The 12,237-nt window shown below is 52.1% G+C and overlaps 1 protein-coding gene across 1 annotated transcript; it reads left to right on the top strand.

Moving 5' to 3' along the window:
• The first annotated feature begins 9,384 nt into the window (after positions 1–9,384).
• Positions 9,385–11,376, top strand: BO80DRAFT_125050 (putative NAD+ kinase). Its single transcript, XM_025713528.1, has 3 exons — positions 9,385–10,487; positions 10,539–10,815; positions 10,871–11,376. The coding sequence occupies exons 1-3, from the start codon at positions 9,566–9,568 to the stop codon at positions 11,052–11,054; spliced, it is 1,383 nt and encodes a 460-aa protein (XP_025573816.1). The 5' UTR covers positions 9,385–9,565; the 3' UTR covers positions 11,055–11,376.
• Positions 11,377–12,237: the final 861 nt, after the last annotated feature.

The following is a 12,237-nucleotide window of genomic DNA, read 5'->3' as shown; positions in this document are numbered from 1 at the left end:
TAGAGTGGGGAGCAGAATGAATAATGTTGATGGTGGGGATGATCAGACCCATTGGCAAAGTTGAATTGATGCACTCCACTCCGAGGGTTGAAAAGGTGAAAAGAGGGAAAGGGAAAACGAGGGAGATGGGGAATGGGGCCGGATGATTGGATGGGAACCTGGAATCGGAGCTCCAGCCAGGGAAAGGCAGCAAAGATCATGGATGGAAGTTAAAGAAGGAATCAGAAAAAGACGGACCTGCCTGACTGCCTGGGACATGCCGAAACTAAACCACCCTAAACTTTCCACTGTAAGTCTAAGGCCCGTGTGAGAGCCCCATGGGAAGTCTGGGGCTAAACTGGGAACTACTGCATCATCATTACCGTACCGTACCAGGAAGGTCCCGCCCGCGGCTGCATTGCCTCCCCTGTCGGGTAGATACCATTTCCGTAACAAGGTACGAGATAGGTACGGTGATCGGTTACATTCGAGCTGCTCTCCATAGTGCTCATCAAAAGCAAGAAAGGGTAGCACTGGCACATTAGTAAATGAACTAATTCCCTCCCGACTCGATGACGCAGCCGGGCGATGGCTGACCAGCAGCTAGTGACCGGAGAGGGGATTCCTAGGTCGTTGGTACTACGACACCGGACATAGGACTGATCTCTAACGACCAGGGGTATACCTCGGATAGGTAGGTGGTAGTGAGAATTAAGGATCTAGGTACACCACGTATCCTGTCGGTACCTGCTCCTTTCGTCGAGGCTGCCCGTCCATGGATGGATCCTCGAGGTGATACACATTACACTGACGGTCTTCCTAGTTCCTTAGTCATGATGGGAATGCCGTGGTCAGGTCTGGTCAGGTATTAAGTAATAATGAACCTGCGAGACTCTACTCCGTAAGTAGGTAAGTAATGACCCACGATCCGACCCGATCGTCAACCCTGCGACCAACCCTCCAGTACGGATAGTCCATCATTCTTCCTCCGTATTACCTACACATTGCCCCCCTCCCCCCCTCTCTCCTCCTCCCTCGTTAAGTAACCCCTTCGAGTTCGGTGTCCCCACAAGTTCACCGTTTCCAACGCGTCACAACGCCCGTTACGCAAGGGTTACAATAATGCGGAAAGTTCCCAAGGGCCGATTGCTACTACTTGCTTGCTTCCCTTGTCCGGAGTACGTACATACTACAGACAGCCAGCGGGGGGGGAACAGCCTGGGCCCAGGCTAACAGACACATACTTGCACCCACATAGCAAGCAACACTTATCTGGTAGCAGTCGTATCGATGGATCGAACAAGGGCAGGGCAGAAGCATGCTGATGATGGTTGAACAACACCTGCCTTCCGCCCATTCCTGGTCATCGTCCATCATCCTTCGGCATCCCCGGGCGCGTATCCAATGACCCATCCGGCCATCGGTTTGATTCCCTAGATGCTTCTATTCCTGTCCAACCGCGCTCGGGTTGGAGGCATCACCGTTATTGCACCTTTGCTACCACTGAGACCAACCTAGATCAAACCGGACTACCGACAGGACCCTGACTCGGTGATCACTTGTCTCGTGAAGCGCTGGGTTGATGATCATTGTTCGCTATTAGCAATCCATTGGCCGACGAGTCGTGTTACTCAATACATCGGGGTGTGCACAAGAAGCTCAAATTGCCTTTCCACCTGGCCCTCAGGATAGGTTCTACTAGTACTACGGCTCTGACCTCACATCCCAAGTATGTCCGCCATATTCATCATTAATCTGGCTTATCGATTGCAATGCCGGTAGCCTGATTAATCTATTTGTTGTGGATCACATGTTTCATAGTCATACCTTACGTGTGACGAGACGGCTTAGATCAGATGGCTAGGTGGCTGAACGGTGGAAAGCCTACTGCCGTACGGACCATCTCTCGGTATAGGGGGGGGATGGGGGTGGAGAGAACGGAAAGTTCGGCTAGAGATGACAACACTTGGTCTGGGTTCAAGGATCGGAGGCGTTATACGGAGCCATCAGCAGCAGAATTTGCTCAGGGTCGGAGAGAGAGTGGGGGGGGGGGGATTGTGCACTACGCTAGTCGCCAGACACATTGGATTTTGAGGGAATCAGTAAACACGCATCGCGGTATCAGACTCCACCGGTTAGGCTGGCTCTTTCACAGTATCTAGCTTATCCGGGATAGGATGGGCTGGGCTGGGCGGGTGCCAATAATGTTTTATGACGAGTCCAGCTGCACCAGAATAGGTACCGCATATGGGATCCGCCTGGAGCACCACAGCCCCATCCGATGTAATCGACAAAGGAAATCGGGGCGGAGGATTATTCCATTGACATGGGGACCATTTCCAGAACCAGGGATGCGGCCGGAGGAGGACCGACAAGAGCTGAGCCCTACCCACTCCGGTTAGTCCCCGTACCTGAAGGCTGAGTAGTGATTCCTCGTTACTTGTGACTTGTTAGTGCTGGCGCCCCTCCTTTGAGTCCTGCTCGCCCGCCTTGAATTTGGTCCTGAAAGCGACGGGGCCTAATTCTGCATAGGGCCAAAGAAGGGGCGCAAAAGCAACCAGTATGGACTAGCTACGATGTACCATGTACTATGTACTATGTAGCAGGTCCTCCGTATGAGCAATCATGGCCACTACGCTCCGGCTACCACAGCCTGGTGATCGGATTTGTGGCACTGCACCCGTCACCCCCCGTTCTGGCCCAGTCGACACACCCATGGATGAGGTGAGAGGCTGTCATTCGAGGAACTTTGGGCAGAGCGATGCTTGTCCCTGTTGAAAACCCGGCTATTCGTGGAGGCGGATAGCCTTCCATTGTGCTCGAACAGCGCCAAAAAAAGGCGTTACAGGCCAGATCCAAAGGGCAACGAACTTCAGAAAACCTCCGTGCCGACGCCCTAGGCGGATGTAATCACTACCAAGCGACTAATCAGACAGTTGAGATCATCGTCCGGTTGCCCTACAAATCAGAGGCCGGAGATTACAGGAGGGGAACCATCGGAACGCATGTGCAGGCCCACCTGACGGCAGGGGACTGGAAGGAGGGAGCGAGAAGAACAAAATTCCAGAAGGCCAGGGGGCCAAGTCAGCGCTCGATTGGGCATGCGAAGGAGAAGGGGAGGCAAAAAGCAACCCAAGGGCGAGGGGGGGAAATGGAGAAGCCAAAAAAAAAAAAAAAAAAAAAAAAAAAACCCCGGGGGGGGGGGTTGTACAAAATTTCTTTTGGGGGAAAAAAAAAAGATTTAAAGGGGCTCAAACTTTCCTTTTTACTTTTTTTTTTTTTTTTTTTTTTTTTTTTTCTACGGGATTACGGAGTCTCCAAGAGTCGGACAGGGATCCTACCAGGGAGCAGGTAAGTAAGGTGAGCTACCAGCTAGCTCCGTATGGTACTACGGTAACCACTCAGCCTGTTCATTCACTTACCTCCCGGTCGCCTGCTGTAAATGGTGTTCTACACGCCCTCCAGTCGACCGAGGCTCGCAAACGGCATCGGTCGAGAGCCAATAGAAACCTTGAGTGCTGATCTGATGAGTTGAAAACAACGACGCATCAATAAATCCTGTACGGAGTACGGAGTCCTGGTTTGATTCCAACCTGCTGAATGGAGTATGACCAATTAATTCACCAGGGGTTGATGATCTCTCACGGTGGCCCTGCATCGTTGGACTCGTCCATCTCCTCGCCAGGGAAGTTCAGCCACCACTCTTTCGGGTTGACTGATCATCATCACACAGGGTCTACCCGGATCGTCTCTCACTCCTCGTGCCGCTGCGGCCACGGATATGACCCTCAAGATGTGTCTGCCTGTCTGAACAGCAAGGTTCAGCTAAGATGTCATTAGCTATTAGCTAATGGTAGATGAAAGGCTAAAGATTCACGCAGTGGGAATTGGGTTGGGATATTAGTGAGAGCCACTCAATATCAGATTTTAGTTTCTCGCCCGCTACCTAGCGCCACGGATCGAATACAAAGGTTGAGAGTGATGCTATATGAACCAAAGGCACCGGCTCGTGATATGAGAGGCCTAAGGATTTTAGCATGGCCCAAGCTCCAGCTAACCTGTCTCACTGCCCCTAGTCAATTTGAGTTAGAGTTGCTGTACTCCGTACTCCGTATTGAATGAATCCATCTCTGTACGACAGCAATCGGTCATAATCTGGCCCCATCATTGGGGGTGCCAAAAGCAATGTCGACCATTCGACCATTTGATAATATAGTGAAAACAACCGTGGTGCTCCATCAGGGGACATGGGGAGCGCCTGCATGGCAGGCACCCTGGCTGATGTATTCCGCTCGATCCAGCAACCGAGTAAGCGAAATGGCGGTCGCCGTCCGAGACAGGCCTAAGCACTGCGCTTCGGAGAAAGTCAACCATGTAGGGATCAACCAAGTTCACCCACTAGTCCGGTTTTAGTTCACGCCAGTGATCAACTCGCAACTCGCGACTCGCAACACGCCTTCAAATCTTAGATTTCTGTTTCCGAGCCCACTCCCCTCCAACATGTAAGCCGTCGTTCCGGCTTCTGGGCTCGGCGCCTCCGCCGCCGCCGCCGCCGCCGCATTCCTTCTTCTTACTTGACTCCCTGAGGATTAACGTGTCATCAGACCATGGTTAGGCCCGAGCGCTCAGTGGCCTCCTCAGACCTAAACAATGGAATCCTTGGATGCTAATTTAATTTGGCTTGCTTTAGTGGCATGTCACCATTCACCCAGCCCCTACTTTATGGCCCCGTGGGCATGGAAGCTGACCTTCAATATCACCGTATGGCAGCGGCGCCTGATCCTCATTGGCTGCCGGGGAAAATGCTTACATGCGTTGCGGTGCTACTTATCAGGGGCAGGTTCAGTCAACGTCCAAGCCTCATCCATATCACTGTCATCGTCATCAACCCATGCTTCCTGATGGAATCCCGCCTGCACCTTACTTCGCTGGGTTTAGAACTGTAGCTGGAGCGCCAGGCTGCAACCGATCGCGAAATCAAGCCATCGGCACAGGGTGGATGTGACACGGCATTCCAGATACCGCCCGCCTTGCTCTGGTGGTGCTTCTGATTGCCCCGGCTCAACCCAACCCACCGTGGCACTGTTGGTACGGGGTCTGGCAAAGCTTCTCCTCCTCGGTGACCTCAACTGAGAAGCATTGTGACGATAAAGTTACTAGCAGAAAGTGATTGACCGCGTGCCCTGACCGACGCCACAACGTCTGAGCTCCCCAGCAGATCGCGCGGCAGGGTACTCCGTCAGGACCGCCCGGTTACGTAGGAAGCATGAAGGAGAGCGCCCAAAACCACCCCCAACGTGGGTCATCAGTGAGCTGCATCAGCCATTGGCGACCGGGATGGACTCGCAAGGTGCGACATAATCTGGAGCAGTCCGTGGCATGGGCAGTTTACGCGATGAGCCTGGGGTTTGAGATGTTCGTAAGCCAGGCTCTTCCAGGCTGATGACTGCGTTGACCATCCAGCAGAGCATCAGCTGCGAATGCCCCTCGTCATCAAGGCTACAGGCTACTACGGAAGGCATCTGCAGGTGGCCATGAGTCAAATGGCGTACATACATACATAGTACATATACCGCCAGTAGGCCCATGCATGCATGCATGGGAACCAAAATAGGGTGCTGGCCCTCCCGACCAATGAGGGGCCTCGATCGGGCTCAATCTTTTGTCTCCGCGCACAGAGTCCGACAATAATACCACTTGGCCGTGTATTGCGGTAAGGTGGAGTCGGGCTGGGCAGCGGCGGGTACACCGTCCACCACAATCAGATCTCTCCAAATAACACGAAGGAACATGCAGGATCTGCTGTAGGCAGACGTGCTGGCTGGGCAGATGCGCGGTCGACACACCTATCTTCAGCTGCCACCGCAGACAAGCCGGCGTCCAGATACTGCAGCATTCTGGATTCTTGCATTGTTCAGATCTTAAGGTATCACACAGAATGTGGCCTGTGCTTAGGTTTGTCCTACATGTCATCCAACCAGAATGGCATAACCCAGGAATCCTGGTTGTCTACAGTATACTCCATACCGGCTATCTAGGTTCTCGATAGCTACACTACGTACACCATAGTAGTCTCTCCTGGGTCTGGAACACGACTCCTCCTTCTGGCTAATGGTGCCTCATGCCACCGCCATGCCCCCAAGAAGGTGCACTATACGGAACAGTCGGGGGCGCCTGGATACCGTACCATACAACACCAATTGGGTCTAGCCGTCAGGCCACCACAGTGTGACGGGGTCAGGCATGCATCTGGATGCAGACAGGGGATGGATTTGATATTACTCGGCGGGGGACGGACTTGCATTGCGCAAAGGCAATGGAACCACCTGACTGAAAGCCTCTCATCACATATTGATCGCCTCCTGTAGGCGTTGGTGAGGTTTTCCGGCGGCTGCTTCAGCCTATGACGCTACGAGAGGGGCTTGTACATATTAGTACCGAGCTCCGTACCATCAATCACCCTCATCATCGTCGCCCCCCTCAAAGGGTCTCCGCAAATGAGGACGATGCCCGAGCTGGCCTCGGGATACGAAGCGCCTGGAGAGTGGGATCGTTTCACTACCCCTGGCAATCCGATCCAGGCCGCATTGCCCTCCTAGCCCCTCCACCCTCGCTTGCCGACTGAGGAAAAGACTGAGGACATCCACCGACCGGGAGAATGCTACACTGAAACACCAACCGACGCAACGCAAAGGAAACTTCAAAGTAATAAGAGAGGGGCCGACCAGAAACGATCTCCCGTTGACAGACTCACTATTAGAAGATCGGCTGTAAATCGCACCAGACCCGACGCACCGTGCCCCAGTTGCGGTCAATGATAGTCGGCGGTCCACCGATGGGGATGACTGGAACCGGCAACCCAAGACTTGCCCGGTCCCAATATTGGGGATTAATCATCAGCGGTGGCTGAGATGCCTCTCTGGAGTCTTTGCAATGCTGCTCCTGGCTGCTGCTGGCTGCTGCACTGTCACGGCAGATCCATAGTGGGGTACCTACCCGATTTGCCGCAGCCAAATTTGCCCCGACCAAGGGAAATTAACCATTGAGCTGGCCGGCCGAATTTTCCTTTGCCCATCCCATTCCGGACTTCCCCCTTCTCCGTTCTTCGTCGTCGCCCCTAATCCACTCGCTGCCACTCTGCATGATGCTAATCGGCAAACAGCGGGTATTACCACAAGCCAGCAGCACAGCAACCGCCAATGAAGAATGTCGACGATGTCTGACCGTTGGTGGGTCAACCTAGTGCATTCCGTCGAGCAAATAACGCGCCCAGGATTCTGTCAAGCAGACGCTACTTTCCTATGGATCTGTAAAGGATCCTGCTCGGGGGGCTTGGTCTCATCATGCCTTAATCTAGCTGGATGTGTCGTGGCGGTATGCAGGCTGGCCACCCTCAAAAGGTAAAGTGTTGGCGATAGTCCTCCGTCCGGATGGAGTCACGCGTTGGAACCGTCGTCGACGTTGCGACTCAAGAAGATCCCCAACTATTATTCTCCGGTTCCGAGTTAACCTTTTACGTAGGCGGTTTCGCAGCTCGGCCGAGTCAAAGTGGTTAACGGCCCTCCTACGGAGTCAGTCTGTTGGCTTTTCACCAGGACTGGAGTTCGGAAAGCCACATGGCTGACTATTCGTTCCCGCTTCGATAGTCGCTACTTTGTCGGTACTTGGTCTCCTTCAGGCTTCATCTGGGGTACCACCGATGCACGCCATCCTCCGGTTCGGGGTCGCGGCTGGAACTTCATCGAGGCCTGGCTGAAAACGCAAAGTCCCCTTGCCGTGCTGGACCTGCACCCCCCGTGTGCGGGCCGGCGAGGTGCAAAACAAGTTTTGGGTGCCTATCGAAGGGCCCTCCTAATTCCCATTGCTCCCTCGCAAACTGTAAATAGATAGATGAGGGGCACAAACGGGAGTCGCGGGATTGTCGGGCGGCGGCAGTGGTGGTTATAATAGGGCGGTGGAGCCCGGATTATTCGGTGGCTGGCAGCATGGCACGTTGCCGGTGTCGAGGGCTGATCCCTCTCTCTTCATTGCTCCTAATTTAGCCTCGGCCACCGTCCATGGCTATGGAATATGGACCGCTGCTAACGCGCCTAGATCGAACTGGGCTCGGCGTGAATTATTGAACCTAGACAGATTGCCCCCGGGCCCAAGGCCAGCTAAGAAAGTCTGTTGTCAGCTTGTCTCATGTGCCACGCATCCTCTGCGCCCACCAACCTTGCCGCCTCATGACATCTTCGTACCGTCGGGGCTCGTTTTCTTGGATGTGTCACTCGGGGGGTGCCTGCCCCAGAACTACTGTCAAGTGTCACCTCCCTACTGCGTACTCCCTACTCCGCTCCGTACTGCTCCAACGCTCCTGGGTCTGCCGACCAGCCGACTCCGTTTCCGTTTTGGTGCAGTATCCAGATGGGAAACTCCCCGAGACCTTTGTCGGTAGATTTCTAATAATAAAACTGTCTCTTCGTAACCTTCCAGAAGAGCAACTGCCCGGGCTGTGTGATGGTCTCGGCTCTCTTGTCACATGTAGGACAGCGTCAGATGTCTCGGATGTGCGGCGTAGATACCCATAGTTCTTGGGGGCATGTGTACGGAGTAATGTTGGAGCTGGTGGTGGTCTAGTTACTAGGTAGTCTTTGTTTATTCGGTGGACATGTATGAGCAATTGAGCACATGGATATTCGTATCACCACATAGCAGTCTAGTTGATAGTAACCCGACCAATGAGGCTTGTCGAGATGGTTGTATACGAGGTCAACATCTGAAGTAACCATAGTACGTATTTCTCCTGAACCATTCGGAGATGCCGAATAATACTAGATACTGTCGAGTATATGGGAACTGTATCCTTTGGGTCTATCTGCCACGAACCAACGCGATGTTCGGCGAAAGACTGTAGTTCATGTACCCGATGTCTCGAAATATATATCCGAGTAACGGTACATACTAGATACCCCCAAGAACATAATCAAGGTACCACCAATCAAACCAAACAATTTATCCACTCCAATACATCTAGAAATACACCTGCTATTACATTCAACTACTCAATCAATTACCTACCAGATGAATCCATCATTCCCATCGACAATGAATCCAACTGCAACCCGAACGGTCCGAAACAAGCAAGTAGACAGCTGAGCAGACCGACGTCATACCCGCATTCATCCAGACCCGCGTTTTGCGACCCTCAATCCAGACGTCAATCCACCAACCAACCAACCTAATCCCCATTATCGACACACCATGCCCACGCCATAGTGGCATCATGACAACCGGCCCGTGAATCTCTAGATTCGGCCCCCAAGTACTACATATCTACATCATGGATGAACAACTATACCGTGACGGCTCCGTAGGTTGTCGAGCTGATTCTCAGTCTTCATGCCAAAGCTGACGTTGTGGAAGAGTCGGGGGGGAACAGATGATTCGGATGCGACGCATAATCAGTTAGAGGTATTGTTTTGTCGATGAGAGGAGATGATGAAGTAGATGTTTGTGAAGATGGCTAATCTATGGCTTTGTGTGTGGGATTGAATAGGTCGTGCTTTATCCTGAATGCAATCATCGTCGCAAGTCCTCCTTAGTGATGGCGGACGATCCCATGACGAGACCCGATTTATCGCATCCGGATCAAACGACTGCTTGTTTTGTCCACTCTTTGATAGCGGGGGAATGGGGGGATCCGAAACATAAGATTAAGGAGTTGGAGGGGGTGTTGAGAGGGTCGAAGGATGAGGAGAAGGAGGAGGCGATGGGCGATGAGGACGACAATCATACCTCCGTGGCGGAGGAGGCTATGGTGCAGTCGAGGCACCTGACGAAGAAGCAGTTGTCTGATATGGCGTGGAATGTGCGGAAACTGTCGAAGAAACTGGACAGTATTAAGCTTCGGCTTACGGTTAAGACGGTGTTCTTGGTGACCAAGGCGGGGGATCAGTCTGTGATCGGTTCGACGAGAGAGGTCGCGAGGTGGCTTCTGTCTAAGGAGCGCGCCACGCAGTATCATGTATATGTGGAAAAACGGCTGGAGACGGATCCCGAGTTTGGGGCTGCGCAGATCTTGCAGGAAGAGCCGTCGGCGAAGTCTCGGTTGAAGTACTGGGATCATGAGCTGGCCGCGGAGAGAGCCCATTTGTTTGATTTTGTGGTCACGCTGGGGGGTGATGGCACTGTGCTGTTCACGAGTTGGCTGTTTCAGCATGTGGTGCCGCCGGTGCTGTCGTTCTCGCTGGGATCGCTGGGGTTCTTGACGAAGTTTGACTTTAATGATTACCAGAAGACGCTCACGACTGCGTTTCGAGATGGGGTGGTTGTCAATCTGCGACTACGGTTTGAATGCACCATTATGAGGAGTAACCCACTTCCTAAAGGCTCGTCGGGTGCTGGAGGGAAACGGGATCTGGTGGAAGAGTTGATCGGGGAAGAATGCGATGATACGTTAACTCATAGGCCGGACAAGGTCCTCCAGATATTGAACGATGTTGTCCTTGATAGAGGGCCGAATCCTAGTACGTTGACTCCAGATACTTTGATGGAAACGATAGCTAACAGTCCTGTAGCAATGTCCTCGATTGAATTGTTTGGCGATGATGAACATTTTACTACACTTCTTGCCGATGGAGTCTGCATAGCGACGCCTACCGGCTCAACTGCGTATAATCTCGCGGCTGGAGGGTCGCTGTCTCATCCAGATAACCCAGTCATCCTTGTCACTGCAATCTGCGCCCATACACTCTCGTTCCGGCCCATCATTCTGCCAGATACGATTGTTCTCCGAATGGGAGTGCCGTACGATGCTCGGACGAGTTCATGGGCCAGCTTTGACGGCCGGGAGAGGTGAGCGCATTAGGTTGCCTGTATATACGAGTACTCAGATGGCTAACTTGAGCAGGATTGAGCTACACCCGGGTGACTATGTGACGGTTTCTGCATCGCGATATCCGTTTGCGAATGTTCTACCTCGGGGTCGACGTGGAGACGATTGGGTGCACAGTATTTCCAAGACACTGAATTGGAACTCTAGACAGCGACCGAAGAGCCTCGAACCAGTCGATGAGGAAAAGGGCAGCAAATAGAAGGATTGCTAAGATGAGTGCTGCAATTTTACGGTCCGACATAGAGGATCAATTCCACATTCCCAGTTATTGCCTATACAGTCTAAAATAGAACCATATTGTGGCGTTGGATATTGGATCGCCCCGACACAATATGTCGAGCTTGGCGACAATTTCGATGAGAAATGCCAACCGAATCGAACCTTCGATTTCTGCGTAGTGGAGGTTGGTGATGAATTTTTACCGTCCTCTAGAAGCTTCGTATGGGTCGGCCGTTTCCCGGGCAGCCTGGACCCGACTATAAAAGGCCTTCCCGCACCGAAAATTTTTTCTTCCTCTTCATGCTTCTCAACAAGAGACAATTCTCTCCATGTTGACATTTTCGCCAACCGGAATTTTATGATGATTCCTCTCGAATACTGAGCACTTGGAATTGGGACAACAATATCAGTTGGTTCTCTTTTCCAAGTGCTGTGCGATTGAATTGGTAAGTTTATGAATTTTTTTTTTTTTGCTTCATCGACCACAGCCTTCGGGCTGGCTGCTCTTATGATGAAAACTTTCCTACATTCGCAGTTTCCACGCTAGTCGTCGCTTGAACCCATCATAGACGACACTGTGCGCATTACTTCCTTGGATGTCTGACTTGGTCATTCTCATATGATTTGCATATCATTGTTTGGTCGCAAGCATGTGCTAATTGCTTGTTTAGTGCAGGTTTAATCGCATCGCTCTGGTGTTTAAGCGGCTTTATAGAGAGCTGGGATTGCTGAGGATTGGCCTTGGCTGCTGGGGTCGTTAGTTTATATCATAATGGATTTTTTTTTTGAACGAGGAATTTTTCTTGAAGTCTTCTGTAGAAATTTGTAGATTAGGGAGTAACAAGCTCTTTGGCTTCGGGGAGCCTCAGTCCACGTATGGCAGCCTTATAGACAATCATGTAATTGTACGGAGTACAAGTGACATGCGTACAGAGTTCTTGAACGTGAGATGATGCTTGTATGCAATTGAGGCTATCCAAAACTGCGTTCCTGAGCTTGTGCCTCCCCGTACATCCCATGCCGCCCGCTTGCCAGGGACATTCACAGCTCGCTCACTGCTCACCCCCCAATTCTACACAGTCAAGTCATGAACCAGCATAACAAACTCGCCTGATCTTCCACTGAAACCAAATCAGCATGTCCGACTATCTCAACTGAATTAG

This window comes from Aspergillus ibericus, assembly GCF_003184845.1.
Source record: "Aspergillus ibericus CBS 121593 unplaced genomic scaffold BO80scaffold_28, whole genome shotgun sequence".
Taxonomy (NCBI): domain Eukaryota; kingdom Fungi; phylum Ascomycota; class Eurotiomycetes; order Eurotiales; family Aspergillaceae; genus Aspergillus; species Aspergillus ibericus.
This window is presented reverse-complemented; position numbering and strand designations above follow the sequence as displayed.

Bases quoted from the DNA above. Each gene is read 5' to 3' on its own strand.
- BO80DRAFT_125050 (XM_025713528.1), top strand. From the start codon at position 9,566: ATGGCGGACGATCCCATGACGAGACCCGATTTATCGCATCCGGATCAA. The intron at 10,488-10,538 runs GTACGTTGACTC...ACAGTCCTGTAG, and splicing joins TGATAGAGGGCCGAATCCTA to CAATGTCCTCGATTGAATTG. The intron at 10,816-10,870 runs GTGAGCGCATTA...TAACTTGAGCAG, and splicing joins AGCTTTGACGGCCGGGAGAG to GATTGAGCTACACCCGGGTG.